The sequence below is a fragment of the Macrosteles quadrilineatus genome, unplaced genomic scaffold (assembly GCF_028750875.1).
Source record: "Macrosteles quadrilineatus isolate MER2022 unplaced genomic scaffold, UCM_ALF_1.0 Scaffold_2__2_contigs__length_208266976, whole genome shotgun sequence".
Classification (NCBI taxonomy): domain Eukaryota; kingdom Metazoa; phylum Arthropoda; class Insecta; order Hemiptera; family Cicadellidae; genus Macrosteles; species Macrosteles quadrilineatus.
The window spans coordinates 15,230,457-15,247,825 of record NW_026542595.1 but is presented as its reverse complement, the minus strand read 5'-3'; the positions used below and the strand labels follow the sequence as shown (position 1 = coordinate 15,247,825).

The window sequence follows — 17,369 nt, the reverse complement described above, 5'->3', positions numbered from 1 at the left end:
TACGGCTAATTAAATAGCTTATCTTAGTTATTGACAAAGCTTCAAGGATCATCACGATCATACTTCATTCTACATTCATCCAGCTTCAAGGATCATCACGATCATACTTCATTCTACATTCATCCTTCACTCATATTTGAGTTAAAATACGCACCTAGTTGGCATCCCCATCTTAAATGGTAATATATTAAAACATTTCTACGATAATGTTCAACAACAAACTCGTGATAGTATTTAATAATATACATAAGTTTACCGGTAGTGAAACTACAAACCCACAAATTACGTAAGTTTAACTACATAAGAAATAAAATAAACGTATTTAATGATAATGATAAAAAATTTATTATACAGTTCAGAGGGGTACAATTAGGCAACAAACTACTGTTTTTGATTTAAAATGTTGGCAGCGCGGTCCCGGTCATGTGATTCTGATGTCAGCTGACTAGTTTTTTCCTTAGCTTCTGCCTGACGAGACGACATTCATGTCTATTCTATTGTCTCCTGTCCTGACAGTGACAAGACTAGTGAAGTGACTTCCAGAGTTATCATTTATCTAATGTTATATTATTAACATCGAGTACGAGAAGTTGAAAACGACAACAATTATTGTGTTTTTGCATAATATCTTTATTTAGTCAAGAACTACAAATTTTAATCCAACAAGTTTATTTTTTGACACTTGTATCTGAAATGGGAGCTTCAGCATTTCCTGTTATAATCATGTCACTTTTCTGGGGTGGTGTGGGAATCGTACTGCCGTTCTTGGTTCCCAAAGGCCCTAACAGAGGGTAAGATAAAGAAATAGTATTTTTCATTATAGGCCTACTTTCTGGACTTTAGGTCTTAAGAAGTAAAATAGCCTGAAGTAACCAGCCTTTAGGTATAGTGATAACAGTAGTTTAAAATACAAAATACATACATTTCTGATACATTTAAAATGTGAATCATTAAAAAATATGCCAGCACCACCCATAGCCACTGGGAGACAAAATCTCATCCCTGGGTGACACTTGTATCGCCTTAACCAGGGTTAAGTATGTCCCTAGGGTTGGCGGCGCCCGGAGCAAACGTGGTCGGGGTGCCCCCTCCCCCCCAGCAGTAATAGTCTCATTCGCATATTTTAATACTATGTTAATACAAATAGCTGGGTCGATGTTCCCCTTCTTAGGGTCCTAAGCAAGCTTACTCTGTTTAGGCCTTCTAAAAAGGTCGCCTCTGACCTCTTGAGACTAGACAGACGAAGAATTAAATTAACTGTTGAACTGATAACTGGTCATGGGAGATTCAGGAAACATCTACAACGGATGGGCTTATATGATGGTGAACCGATCTGTAGGTAGGCCTACTGTGATGGGTCAGAAGAGACAGCTGATCACGTACTCTTTGATTGTAACGAGCTCTCTGACGCTAGATTGATAACTCTTGGAAATATGGCTAGAGGTAGATATCGGGTACAGTTTCTTAACTGGGCTTTGCTAATATCGATTAAAACTATCGAATTGAAAATATTGATTAATAATCAATATTTTTAAATATATCTATTATAAAATTAAACTATCATAACCTAACCTAACCAACCAAACTTGCTGATGGTGAAAAAATCGCATGAAGGTTTACTAATCGAATTGATAGTTTCAATCGATATTAGCATAGCCCAGTTAAGAAACTGTACCCTAGATATCTTCCTGAGGATGAACTAATTGGGAAGCTAGAGGCATTCATTGGGCGCCTTAACTTGTAGGTGAACAAGAAAGCAATTGTCTGGGGTGCGCAATAATTCGATTTCGGACGAAGTGCTTTTAAGGTCTCGTCCTGCCCCTGTTAGATAAGATAAGATAAGACAAATAGCCGCTGCGCGGCGCCCCCTCAGCCACGGCGCTCCCCCCTTCGGACGGCCCTTGCCTTAACATGTTATTTTATGCCCTGCGCAATAATGTAAAACTTCCCTTTGTATTCATGATCATAGATTTTATATTATAATCATGAATATAAAATCATAAAACATAGCAACAGTCAATCGTTATAAAAGTGGTTTTGTAGATAGGCTCATCACAAAACATAAAAACAAACAAGGTGTGAAGATTGACAGCTCAGAGAAAAAAAAATATGTTTGCCTAGAATATAGTCACACTATCCAACACGCATTAAAGAAAGAACTTGCAAAATAAGGCATTGAACTAGCCTTCAGAACTACAAACCGTAGCCTACTAGAAATGTTTTGACAAATAAAATTGAGATACCGGTAGGTGACAAAATTGATAAAACCGGCCGGCGTGTATAGGATATCTTGTACAGATTGCACAAGTAAGTAGGCCTACATAGGGCAAACAGGTTGTGCTTTCCAAACCCGATGTAAAGAACACCAACCAGATCCTAAACACCATAAAAAAATCTATGTTTGCTCAACACCTTGTAGATTGTAATCACTCAATGAGTGATATTAAGACCGACTTGGAAGTTTTACATTATTGCGGGAAAGGTAATGAATTGGACACACATGAGGAGTATGAAATATATAAAATGAACATAAACAAAGAACGCAAAGAATACATCCTCAACAAGGCCTATAAAGTCATTTCCTACTGCAACGCGTTAAAAAGTAAACTGGGGATGTCCAGACTTTTCCCTAACCCTGTATTACCGGCACTACATACTTGAGCTGAAAGTGCATGGCCGTCCCATAAGAAAATTTCCTCTGTACCGGTATTTTACATCTCAATGATTATACTGCTTTTGAGATTAATCTGTTAAGTATTTCACTTCTTCTTAAGTCAAATCATCTTTATTTCTTTTCTAATTCTTGTTTTCTACTTGAATTGACTTTCTTTCCTCACCTTCCATACGATTGCTTGCAATTTCGGATTTATTTATTGCTTATATAGTGTTACTAGCAGAGTACCCGTCCTACGTACATGGTCGGCATATAAGTTAAAAATGCTTATTGCAGTTATACTCAAGCTTTGCAATTGCGATGGGGGAGGACAAAGTTTGATCAAATTTGCTTCTTTAAATTGACAGTATGTATGGTATTACACATCTACCATAGCCATAATGTTATACCACTTCACTTAAACAATAAAGAAAAATCTATATATATAAAAGAGGATGTTTGTATATATATTTGTTTGTTTGTTTGTTTGGGGGTGATAAATTCGGACACCGCTGAACCGATTGCCACGAAACTTGGTACATACGTGTAGAATGTCATGGAATAGGTTTATACACCATCAATTTCGTGATCCGTCCAATAGGCTCCGCCCCAGTGGCTCTGGAGTTTCCCATGTTAACCTTATGAGAAATGGAATTAATGAATCTTAACAGCTGTTTCAATTAAACAAGTTGGTTCTGTTCTATGATGTTCAATAGCATTAAAGTTACAAGGATTACCAACAGGGTGCAGCACTATTATTTCTTTTACATTTATGACAACAGCTAATTTGCAACCAAAAAGGTGAGTGAGCGTAGCGAACGAGCTAACCTGAAGGCAAGTGAGCGTAGCGAACGAGATAACCTGAAGGCAAGTGAGCGCAGCGAACGAGCTCCAACCTAAAGGTGAGTGAGCGTAGCGAACGAGCTCCAACCTAAAGGTGAGTGAGCGTAGCGAACGAACTTCAACCAGGACGTGATTGAGCCATGCGAACGAACTTCAACCAGGACGTGATTGAGCCATGCGAACGAGATCATCTTGAAAATTAAGAAGTTAAACGGGGCAAAGCCCGCGGGATACAGCTAGTAAATTATTATAAATTCGCAAAAGATCACAAATTATTCATGACATTAAAAACATAAACATAACTGTAAACAATCCTATTTAGACAGTTCTCATTGCGTATCACAGTTTTTTGTCGCTGTTTAGTTCAAATTAGCTGTTTACATAAGTGCAAGAAAAATTATAGTGCTGCACCCTGTTTGGTAAATCTTATAACTTTTTAATACAGTATATTATAGAACCGACTTTTTAGTTGAAACAGCTGACTAAAGTCTTTAATCCTATATTCTAATATGAGCAACTAGCAGAGTACCCGTCCTTCGTAACTAGCAGAGTACCCGTCCTTCGTACGAGGTTGGAATATAAGTATAAAATGTTTATTGCAGTTATACTCAAGCTTTGCGTTTGCAATAAGGGCGGACACAGTTTGATAAATTTGCTTTTTTAAATTTACAGTATTCTATAGTAAACACATCTACCATAGCCATAATGTTCTACCACTTCACCTAAACAATAGACAAAAATAAATTATCAACAATTCGCAAAATATCACAAATTATTTATGAAATTAAAAACATAAACATAACTGTAAACAATCCTACTTTGACAGTTCTCATTGCGAATCACAGTTTTTTTTTGCTGCTTAGTTCAAATTAGCTGTTTTCATAAATGCAAAAAAAATATAGTGCTGCACCCTCCCTGTTGGTAAATCTTATAACTTTTTAATGCTTTTCCATATCATAGAACCAACTTTTTTAGTCGAAACAGCTGACTAAATTCTTTAATTCCCTTTAAATATGAACTAGTGTACTTGTTGTTCGAATTCGAGCAATTGCGAAGCATTACAGGCGACTCACGAAGATTATGAAAATACTCACGATCTACACAACAGTTAGATATAGGCCTAATCAAAATCTTTTGTAAATATCTTATCTTTTCTCAAAAAGCTGATCTTGTTTTTTTAGTGTTTCTACAAATCTTAAAAAAAAAAAACATTATTTCTTTTCTTCTACTTGGTTGTGTTCTATGACTTTTTCTATGTTTCCATTGTTTGCAAATCGATTATTTCAATGATTGCTCAAGAAATGTAGCATATTGTTAATTCAGTTTTGTTTTTAGGCTATATCAAATTGTCCAGGATTTCTCGCGTTTTTCCATTGTAATAATTTCACCAACCCAAGTTTCGTCTACAGATGCAATACGCCAAATAATACCACCTACGTACAATCTCCAAGAAGTGGTAAAAAAAGGCAGAAACCAAGCTATACAATAGATATAAGTTAACTCCATAAGAAATAATTTTAAGAGTTACTGTGATATTAGGATTTTCCACTGATTTGGCAATAGAACATTATATTGCAAAACATGACACGATGCAGAATAAAATTGATTTTAAAATCAGAAAAACCCATTGCAAATACTGTACTTCATTTTGAAAATTCAATAAATCACAATTTAAATATTAACAGCTGTTTCATTAAAAAGTAGTGTAGACTTATGCATATGGTAAACAAATTTGAAGAGGCAACTTTAAAGGCTTCTGGGGCAGAGCCCCAAGGGAATTTACCTCGTTCCTCTTTTGATGGCTCATCTATAGACCAAGACCTTTCTTTAGAGATCCCTACCAAGTTTTTACGCCCAGCCGTTCCCTGAAATTAGCTGGGACAAAAACCCAGTTTTTCCTCCATAAGAATAACATGGGATGGGAATTCAAAGGCCACTGGGGCAGAGCCCCAAGGGAATTTACCACGTTTCTCTTTTGATGGCTCATCTACAGACCAAGACCTTTCTTTAGACACCTCTACCGAGTTTCTACGCCCAGCCGTTCTCTCAATTTAGCTATGACAAAGAAAAACAGTTTCAAATTAATATTATATAGATACTCATAAGGTTAACATGGGGAATTACAGAGCCACTGGGGCGGAGCCCGAAAGGAATTTTGAGATAAGAATATGCCTATATGTTAATCGGGAATGTAAGCTATCATCATGCCAAATTTCAGCCCAATCCGTCCAGTGGTTTATGCGTGATTGAACTTCAATCACACAAACAAACAAACAAACAAACAAACAAACACACAAACACACAAAATTTCACATTTATAATATTATATAGTAAGATGTTTGCTTGTAGGCTATGTATGTATGCTTGCACCATGATCTCGAAAACGGCTCCGACAATTTTCTTCAAATGTTGTAAATAGTTTATACATGGCCTGAAAACGAGTTTACTGCAGTTAGAACTGCCAACAAAAATCAAATTACGTAGAAAAATGAAACTGAAAGTAACATATTTTAACATTAGTCTTATGGGTTGCCAAGTAACCATCTTGGCTGAATTAAATAACAAGGAAGTAGTCTATCCACAGTATACTAGCAATACAAAATACAGTACAAAAGGAAAAACATCAGTTGTTACTATTGAGCAAAGATTATACTGAAGATTACTCGATACATCGTAGCGGGACTTTTTTTATTATCTATGATTGTAGTAAAGGCTAGCAGTCCGGAGTGTGGTAACTGTTTATGACGAGTACCTGGGGACCGAGCTTTGAACGGGGAACATCATTAGTTGACTCTGAAAGCAGTCTTAGTATTGCAGATACATGAATCCATTCCCCACACTCCGCACTGCTACCCTTTACTAATTCTTTCACCATTCCCTGTGTCGTGGACATGTTTCCATCCCTTCGCATAGCATATCAGTATTGCAGATACATTATTCTAACTGCTACAAACTGTTTTCAGTTCCCACACTCCACACTGCTGTTTCCCACCCTTCCACATCGAATCGTCATAAACAGATCCCACACTCCACACTGCTACACTCAACTACAATGTATCAAGTAAGCTTCAGTATAATCTTTGCTCAAAAGTAACAACTGATGTTATTCCTTTTGTACTGTATTAGCGAATTTCCCATATAGGGAATAAGCTATTACCGTAGTACTCATGGTGAGACCTGGACCCGGGACCGATTTTTTTTTTCGTTTTGAGGTCCCTAGAGGCCAAAAACACCATCCGTTCAAATTCATATATATATATTTATATATATATATATATTTATATATATATATTTATATATATTTATATATATATATTTTTATATATATATTTATATATATTTTTATATATATATATTTATATATATATTTATATATATATATTTATATATATATATTTATATATATATATATATTTATATATATATTTATATATATATATTTATATATGTGTCCGTTAGCGCGATAACTTGAGCAAAAATGATCCGATTTTGATGAAATCTGGTACAAACGTGTAAACCTACGTTTATTCGAACGAGTTCGCGAACCAGCATGATCGGACCATGGGAACGGGGGCTTATGGGGGCTTTTATGGGGTAAAAATGGGTTTTTCCCATTTTTGACCCAAAAAACATAGAATTTAGCAATTCTTTCCAGACTATTTTGTAGAGCTTAAAAAAACAAATAATTTAGTATATTGAAGCGTTATAATGCGCCTAATGGTTATGGAGAAAATTCCAAAAAATTGTAAATTTAAAATTCCTATGTTATTCTTATGGAGAATAAGTAAACTGTTGTAGTTTGCTTGTTTATTAACATATTTTGCCCAAATTTGGAAAATGTTTTTATTTCTTACTAACTATTAACATTTTACATAAAAAAAAAAACACTTTTACCCTCCCTGTTGCAGCAAAACTAAGTATGTGTTTTAACTAATTCTATTTAAATAGGGAATAAATGTGATATTTTTAAGGAGACATTGTAGTGTAAATCCAATCAGGCAAATGGAAATTCGCTTAGTCTGCAGGTTTGCTGTGGCGGGGGTATTTTTAATTTGCTATTATACTGTTGATAGACAACTTACAAGTCTTCTGTTTACTTTTTCGTTGTTATTTAATTCAGCCAAGATGGTTACTTAGCAACCCATAAGACTAATGTTAAAATAATGTGACTTTCAGTTTCATTTATCTACGTAATTAGATTTTTGTTGACTGTTCTAACTGCAGTTAACTCGTTTTTAGGCCAGGAATAAACTATTTACAACATTTGAAGAAAATCGTCGGAGCCGTTTTCGAGATCTTGTTGCAAGCATACATACATAGCCTACATACATACATACATACAAGCAAACATTGCTCATATTAGAATATAGGATTAGATTAAGGTATCTGCAATCCTAAAATGCTAAGGGAAGGGAGGGAAACAGGTCCGCGACGTAGGAAGTGGTGAAGGAAGTAGGGAGTAAATGCGAGCAGTCTGGAGTGTGGGAACTGTTTATGACGATTAAATTAAGGTATCTGCAAACCTAAAATGCTATGGGAAGAGAGGGAAACAGGTCCGCGACGTAGGCAGTGGTGAAGGAACTAGTAAAGGCAAGCAGTCCGGAGTGTGGGAACTGTTACTGACGATTAGATTAAGGAAAATGCCGTGGGAAGGGAGGGAAACAAGTCCGCGACGTAGGAAGGGGTAAAGGAAGTAGTAAAGATGAGCAGTCCGGAGTGTGGGAACTGTTTATGACGATTAGATTAAGGTACGGTATCCGCAATCTTAAAATGCAATGGGAAGGGAGGGAAACAGGCCCGGGACAGAGGAAGTGGTGAAGGAAGTAGTAAATTCAAGTACGGTAGTCTGGAGTGTGGGAACTATTTATGACTATTAGATTAAGGTATCTACAATCCTAAAATGCTATGGGAAGGGAGGGAAACAGGTCCGCGATGTAGGAAGTGGTGAAGGAAGTAGTAAAGGCAAGCAGTCCGGAGTGTGGGAACTGTTAATGACGATTAGATTAAGGTATTTACAATCCTAAAATGCTTTGAGAAGGGAGGAAAACAGGTCCACGACGTAGGAAATGGTAAAGGAAGTAGTAAGGCTAGCAGTGCAGAGTGTGGGAACTGTCTGTGGCATTTATGTATCTGCAATTCTAAAATGGTATAGGGAAGGAGGGCAAACAGGTCCACGACGTAGAGAGTGGTGAAGGAAGTAGTGAAGGTGAGCAGTGTGGAGTTTGGGAGTGGATTAATGTACCTGCAATACTAAACTGCTTTCAGAGTAAACTAATGATTTTCCGCGAGCAAAGCTCGGTCCCCAGGTACTTCCCTTTAAATGTGATTACTCATAAGGTTAACATCTATATAAATAAAATTAGAGTTTTGTCTGTACATTGCTCAGAATCATAAATTTTTAGGTTATTTTTACGTTTTATACATTAAAGAAGCCGAAAAAAGTCTCATGTAAATTTCTGTTTGTCTGTCTTTCTGTAACACTCAAGATGGCGTTTTACGCAATCTTCTCCGGGAAAACGAGAATACCTATCTAGATCCAAGTCATTTTAATGTATTCACTGGATTGGTGAGAGTGTCTTTAGCCATAAAAATATGGCCTCACTAATTTGTAAATAAAATTAAGGACGTTCAAAAATGCAGTTTTGTGCGTTTTTTTTCATGTTTTCGTCCTATTTTTATCACATAATCATCTATAAAATAACGAACAGCTGTTCGGATCAAGATTATTTCTTCTAACTGTCACTGATATGTTTACAAATACCGCAACCATTTCCGATCACGTTTTGAAGGCAAGTCCCATCCAAGTGAGATTAAAAACCTGTTTCTTACATAAAGGATTTAATTAACCGCAAGTGGAATAATATAGTGTAACCGTAAATTAAATAACTAGGCATCATCCAGGTCAGGAACCAGAGATTCTTTGTGTATAAAATTGTTCTTGAGTTTTGATAACCAGAAAGAAGACTTAAATTTAATAATGATCGTCGCCAATAGCTTAGAAACAATGTTTCCACTCATTGACGGTGCTTCAATGGCGGTTGTGTAAAGTGTAAAGTAAAAATTACAACTGCAGTGGGTGATTGAAACAGAGGTTTACGGATGATGCTAAACTCGATTTTCCAATGTGTCACTTTCTGTTCCTACCATGGACTATATACATATATAGTCAATAGTTCCTACTCACCGTGTGATGCAATCGCTGGACCATACAGCCAATAGGCCCGTAGCCCATCTCTTGGGTACGTACGCCTACCCAATTAGAACAACCTTTTTCGTCGACGATTTTTGTTACCGGTACTTTTCCTTAGAATACACGGCCTACCTAGGCCTACTTAAGAAATAAAATTACAAACTTCCAAAACACCAACGTTGTGTGATTTTAATCACATTTCCGTAATCATTGTTTAGGGAATACGTAGGCCTAATCTATTAAATAACAAAAAGTTGTTGTATAAGATTGTTTTTTTTTTTTTTTAACTGACACAGATAAGTTTACATTAAAAGTTGTTTACAAATAAAGCAATTAATGGGAAATAACTTTGATTGCCGATAACTTTTTACGAGAAAATCCAAAACCAAGAGATCAATAACCTTTATTAACGCATATAATTGGTCGGATGTACAATAGTTCTTAACCGTAAACGTTGGTTTTTGGTACTGGTTCTTTTCCTTTGAACCGGTAGTAGCAGCAAGAATCATTTTTACGTACCAACACATTACTGTAATTTACAAATTAGTTATCGTTGGTGTTGCACCTTATTTATTACAGGCATATTCAATTTAATTGATGTCTTAACTGTATAAGTTTTGCTTTTTCTGTCTGGATTCCAAAATGTTAGTTTATGCTAAGAAAACGATAACGCATTTTAGTAAAACAATTATTCAGCAAACCATCATGAAATGTTAATACGCTTTAAACGTTGTTTATGTATCAATAGTTCGTGGCCTATTTTGGTAATTTTTATTATAAATTACCAATCTAAATCGTCTATAGTACTTAATTTCATATAGCAAGCCGATTCATGTAGCATTTCAACAGCATTTCGGGTCATCTTCGGTCTAAGTAAATATAAAAAATTTATAACATTAACAAAGAATTCAAATAATAATTGTATATGTACTTTGTTATGCTTAAAGCATAGCAAATTCCCTAATTAAGTTCTGTATTTGTTTGTGTATGTCTGTTGGTAATGCATTAATGATCTAATTTCTCAGTGTTTCACGGAAAGGACAATACCACCTTGATAATGAAAATGTCAACACAAATAAAGTGTTAAACTGTGAGGTTGAGGTAGTACCTTAAATACTTTTAACCATTGTGGAAAGTAAATTTCAATTATAGGTCTACCTCAGGGCTATGCCTCATAGATATTTAAAGCATTTTTTAGTTTAGGCCTAATCATTGGATTTAACATATGGACCAACAAGATCCGGGTGACATTTAATTGCAAAGCATTATTTTTGGCCTGAAACTGTCAGATACTGTATTTGCGAAGGTTTATATAATAGTTTAGTTTTGTCAGCATATCTGAAAGTATGCAAACCAACTGCTGTGCTTAATATAAGAAGGTTTTAACTGACTACGATAAGATCCCCGTGCGTAGAACGGGCACACAACTAGTGGGGAACTACAGAGCCACTGGGGCGGAGCCCGAAAGGATTTTTGATAAAAGAATATGCCTATACGTTAATCGGGAATGTGAGCTATCATAATCATCATGCCAGATTTCAGCCCCATCCGTCCAGTGGTTTATGCGTGATTGAACTTGAAACAAACAAACACACAAACTTTTACATTTATAATATTAGTAAGATAAATATAGTATTATGTCTTCCTTTCACCGTTAAGTCACTGTACTTTTTAGGTTATTCATACAATCTGCATAACTTAGTAATAATGTTCTGCATTATTATTTCAGGATAATCCAGTGTGTACTGATGCTCACAGGAGCCTGCTGTTGGTTATTGTAAGTATATTCATATTAAAGTACCTGGGGACTGGGGGTGGAAAAAAAAATAATTAGTACCTATACTCTGAGGGCATTCTTTGGTCAGTGTAGGCCTAATTGATCTAAATCTTCATTTGTAGTATAGGCCTATCTGCTAAAATTGCCAATTGTAGTTGATACTTGATAAGCACAATAATAAATATAAGAATAAGAATTGTTTATTGCCGTTATACATGTACATGCAATAAGCAAAGTCACATTTAAAATATCTTAGCCCGCTTAAAAATAAACAGATATATAGGCCTAGATCTGAACACAGAATGATAACATTGAATTGTTGAAAGTCTTTTTCAGGAACTCGTTGACACTATACTTAGGGTTTTCCACTAACCAATCTGACAAAACTTTCTTAAATTTACTATTACTAACTTCTTTTGTGCTATGAGGCAGTTTGTTAAACAAATTAATACTAAAAACATTGAAAGACTTGAGGGTTTTACTTAACCTACAATGTTGCCTATAAACATGATGACTAGATCTTGTGAAATGGTTGTGGATTTGGTTTGACAAAGTGAGGTTATCTACATTTTTCTTTAACATAACATAAACACTCAAAAATATATACATTTATCACATTTAAATATGGGCTCGTTTGAACAAGGGCCTACAGTGCTCATCAGGGTCTACATTAGATAAAATCCTCACAGCCTTTTTCTGAATCACTAAAACTTCACTTATTTTTTAACTATTGCCCCAGTACAAAATAGCATAGAGCAAAATACTATGAAAAAAAAAACAAAATAACAAGATCTTAAGTAATAACTAGGTATGCTAAACCTAAGGCGACGCAACATGTGAACAACTTTGGAAAGCTTTGAACAAACCTTAGTAACATGAGTATCCCAAACTAACTTAGGATCAAGATGGAAACCTAAAAGTTTAACGCCACTGTAATCATCTGCCACTTTCGGTGCTCTTACGTCTAGAGAGAAAGTTATATTCTGTGTCTTATTCAAGTTGAGGATAAATTTGTTAGCTGCATACCATTCACCTGCCTCTTTAAGAACTACTTCATTCATAAAAAAGGTCGAATCATCAGCAAACATGACAGTCTCAGCAGAGATATTATCAGGCAAGTCGTTAACCATAACCAAAAATAGGAATGGGCCCAGGACCGAGCCCTGCGGTATACTTAACTCAACCTGGGTAGCGACTGACATTGAACCCAACACTAACTTTTTGTTGCCTATTTGTTAGATAGGCCTAGGATTCAAAAATTTTGATCAAAGGTTTTTTCCAACTTTTTTGAAAAAAAGTTTTTTCCCATAGTATGTCCCGGTCAACGCAGTCGAAGGCCTTGCTCAAGTCACATAACGAAGCTCGAGTGGCTAAGCCTTGCTCAAAACCCTCAATTACTGAGGAAGCAAGGGCCCCGACCGCGTCGGCCGTTGACATACCAGGCCTAATGCCAAACTGATCAGATCAGAAGAAATTAAACCATTGGATTCAAAGTAGTCACTAACCTGAGTTTTCATTACCACTTCCACAACCTTGGCAATGACGGGAACCACAGATATCAGCCTGTAACTGGCTGCCTCGTTTACATCCTTAGATTTATGATTTATAGATAGGTATGAGTTTTGATAACTTCAATTCGTCTGGGAAGATTCCTTCGCTCTAACAAGAATTAACAAGCAAAGTAAGGGTCAAAATGATAAAATCTGCAACATATTTCAAGAGATGATTGGACATCTAATCTAATCTAAATAACTATACAGCCCGATGTGTAACTCACGGGTGATACAAATTCTAGACCACTTCTAGAGGTGCTAGAGAGTTGAAATTTGGCACGCTTGTTGGTCTAGTGCCCAAACCCCTGGGAAAATTCTAAAAAGTGACATTTTTAAATTTTAACCCCCCTGTAATCTGGAATTTCCCCCCCCATGTTATTCTTATGGGAAATAGCATTGAAAATTGCCGATTTTGGTAAGCTCATCTGAACAACTTAGAAACGTGCTAGAGACTTCAAATTTGCGTAGTATTGTAGTAAGAGATCTTACATTACCGGTGGAATATGCAAAAGTCCCATTTTCTAATTTTAACCCACCCAAAAATACAAATGGGCGGAACACTGAAAACTAAAAAAACACTTTTTTTTCAACCGGATGTAGCTCGAAAACGGTAAGAGCTAGAAAAGATTTGAAAGCATATCCAGGAACAGGAATTAAATTTTATACAAAACCCTCTTAGGCGTTTTCCAAAAATCGCACTCCTTCAGCTTCAAAAAACGCCCTACTTTCAAAATTTTGTAAATTTTTATTACATTTTTACCAATTTTCGCCATGTTTTCATACTTAAATAATTTTTTTTTCAAAAACTATTATTGCTTTGTATTCTCCTTACTTTACTTTAAATTTTACTCATTACATGTTTTTTCGTAACTTTACTCCTTGATCCCCAAAACTTAATTTTAATCTCCAAATTTGAAGGTTTTTTGCCACTTTTACGAGCCCCATGTTATTCTTATGGAGAATAAGATTGAAATTTAATGACTTTGGTATGGTCATGTGAAGTGTTTAGAAACGTGATAGAGACTTGGAATTTGGTAGTATTGTAGTAAGGGATCATAAGCTAAGGGTGAAATTTTCAAAAGTCCCATTTTCAAATTTTAACCACCCTAAAAATCCAAAATGGCGGACCTCTAAAAACGACAAAACACATTTTTTTTCAACCGGATGTAGCTCGAAAACGGTAAGAGCTAGCAAAGATTTGAAAGTATATCCAGGAACAGGAATTAAATTTTATACATAGCCCTTTTAGGCGTTTTCCGAAAATCGCACTCCTTCAGCTTCAAAAAACGCCCTACTTTCAAAATTTGTTAAATTTTTTTCAAATTTTTACCGGTTTTTGCCATTTTTTCATACTTAAATATTTTTTTTTTTCAAAAATTATTGTTGCTTTGTATTTTCCTTACATTACTTTAAATTTTACTCATTACATGTTTTTTCGTAACTTTACTCCTTGACCCCCCAAAACTTAGGTTATAAGTCAAAAACTACTGTTACGAATTGGTGATTTGGTTCTCGCTCTTATTTCTGCGTTCTTATTTGACTACCTAGTTGAATTTCAGTTGCCTCTCTTAACTCTAATTTCTTCGGATTTCTTCGTGTTATTTGAGTATTGGTTACCTATTATGGATTTTACGTGCGTTGCTGTCGGATCCTTTCACCAAGGAGATCCAAGGTTCACTGACAGTAACAACTCTCAGTGCATGGCTAATGCAGCCTGTGCCCTCGCCTGGCAAGTGTTCTGCGGGGGGTTCAGTACCAATGCTATTGACGATATACTCATGGCGGGCGATCGCTTGTACACACAATCTCGCCGTGAGTATAGCATCAGTAACAGGTATCTGTACCCTGAGGACCTTTCCAGGGACTTTGTGGTTGCAGAACGTTCTGTAACCATAGAGGAAATTTCACATGTTGGGGATGGGTTGTATCCTCGTTCCTACGCCGAATTGGATGAGGTGGTCCGATCCTTATCATTATTGTTGGAAACAGCCATGCCCGAGGACTCTGTTGATGGCGGCTTTTTGTTTACCGGACAATTGGTAGCAGTAGCTTTTTGGCGTCACCAAGAGCGACTCTACCTCTTTGATTCACACGCGGTGAACGAAGGCCGTCGTCGAGACATTGATGAGACCAAAAATAAGGCTAGGCTGTTTGTTTGTTACAATTTTCCCTCCCTGGCCTCCCTTCTATTGGCAAATACAGTGTTCGTCGGTGGACAGTACTCAGTTACGAATCTTAAATTTTCCATCAATCAAACTGTCCACCCGAGCGCATGCCCAGACTCTGTATTATCACAATTATCTGAATCTGCTTCTGAGGCAGTCGTTAAGACATCTAAAGGTCCTGGTAGACCCAAAAAAATAAAACGTGGTCGTCCAAAACTTCTGGACACGACACGCGAAGAGCAAGCTGACGCGGCAAAGAAAAAGTATAGGGAGTCGCACCCTGATCTTATCAGACAGAAAAAGACTCAGTACTCGCAAGACAATCCGGAGGTTAACAGAGCGGCTGTTGAGCGGTACACCCAAACGCACCCTGAAGTCCACAGGGAGGCTGTACATCGCTATAGCCAAACTCACCCTGAGGTCAACAGGGAAGCGGTTGGTCGATACAGCCAACGAAATCCCGATGCCTCTCGTCAAAGGGTGCAGATTTTCCGGCTACGTAATCCTTTGTTTTCCGATCTTCGTCACTTGCCAGCTTCACTTGCTCGAAGCATTTCTGATAACGGTCCAATGGGGTCTTGGAAGGGGGAGCTGTTGAATGATATTCCAGCTTTTAGTCTTAAAAAAGTTAGTCTTTGGGACAATGATATTTTTAAGTGTATGCACTGTGGCGCTCCACTTTTTGAGGAGGAAAAGGGTAGGAAGAAGTGGTGTTGTGGACAAGGGGCATACAACGTCCTTGATCTAAGTCCCCTTGACGAAGTCTTCTATTCTGATCGTCGTTTCCTCGATAGGGCTCGTGCCTACAACGACCTGTTTGCGTTCTGTGCTTTGGAGGTATCTGGTGGGTACAGGCACCCCAGCGGTCTGTCTTTCTTCAAAATCGAGGGGAGAATGTACCACCAGGTCTACAATCTGTCCGACCCCGGTCAAAAGTTTACCACTAAGGCTGGGGACGTTCAGTTTGTGAACCGGTCCCGTCTTTACATCGACGACGGTGAAGAACGGCGGAACATTGCCTTGGGTAGATCACTTGACGGTGACGTTGCTGACTCTATCAATCGATACCTGTCACAGCAGAATCCATACGTCGCTCACTATCGGCGTTTGGGTAGTGAGCCAGCTGTGAACGCTCACTTGGATTTCCAAGTGACAAGTAGATCTACCCATGGTCCCGTTCTAGGCGACAGGCAAACAGGCGTTGTGGTGCACGCTGTCATAAGCATCGACGAGACAGTTTACGAGCCCCGCAAGCTATCCGTATGGAAAGTTGGATCCGGAAGACCCACTTCTATCAACCTTTTCAGTCCCCTCATGGAACCCTTCCAGTACCCTCTGCTTTATCCTCAAGGCACTTTGGGCTGGCATATTGGTCGCCGCGACAATTTTAACAACAAATTGTCCCAGTATGATTATTCCCGTTGCCTTCTGCTGTCTGAGCCTCGTTTCTCACACTTCGGCCGACTGTCTCAAGCTTGGCAGGTCGAAATGTATGCCAGATACGAGGACGAGAAGCTCAACTACATCAAGTTCACGCAGACGAAGGCAACTGAAAATGCCATGAGGATAGGGCCGTTGGATGAGATTGAAGCGGCGAATCGTGGTGGACGTCAGGTCCTCAACGACATTAACAATGACGAGACAGTTCAGGGGGAGGGTGGGGTACAGGCTGGAAAGGTTTACCTCCCAAGTTCGTTTACCGGGGGGCCGAGATACATGAAACTTCGATACGAGAATGCTATGGCATTGGTCTCACGTCTCGGCTTCCCCACATTTTTTCTCACATTCACGTATAGTGCGACTTGGGAGGAGAACAAAAAAGCCTGTCCTCGAAATAGCGGTCGCAGTGATCCCAGCACGGCCTGCAGAGTTTTCTATATCAAACTGCTGGTACTCCTCCGCGATCTGCGCAGCGGAGCTATGTTCGGTCGGTCTGTCTACATAGTCCACGTCATCGAGATGCAGATGCGGGGCCTTCCACATGCCCACATCGTGTTTAAAATCGAAGGCGATGGACCTGTGCAGGCTTCCGACATAGACTCCCTCATCCGCGCTGACATTCCATCTCCGGAGGAGGCAGGAGGCCGATTAAGGGCGTTGGTTCTGCGTCACATGATCCACGGACCTTGTGGTACGGATCACAGGACCGACTTCCCTTGCTGGGACACTGCCAAAGGCAGCTGTTCTA

At 37.8% G+C, this 17,369-nt stretch overlaps 1 protein-coding gene across 1 annotated transcript in view; it reads left to right on the top strand.

Moving 5' to 3' along the window:
* The first annotated feature begins 500 nt into the window (after positions 1 to 500).
* LOC128985718 (V-type proton ATPase subunit e 2-like) overlaps positions 501 to 17,369 on the top strand; it is a 49,745-nt gene continuing 32,876 nt past the window's right edge. Inside the window, exons 1-2 of the mRNA XM_054405527.1 lie at positions 501 to 791; positions 11,416 to 11,463. Coding sequence (XP_054261502.1) covers positions 694 to 791; positions 11,416 to 11,463 — 146 coding nt within the window. The 5' untranslated portion in view covers positions 501 to 693. The remainder of the gene's footprint in view (positions 792 to 11,415; positions 11,464 to 17,369) is intronic.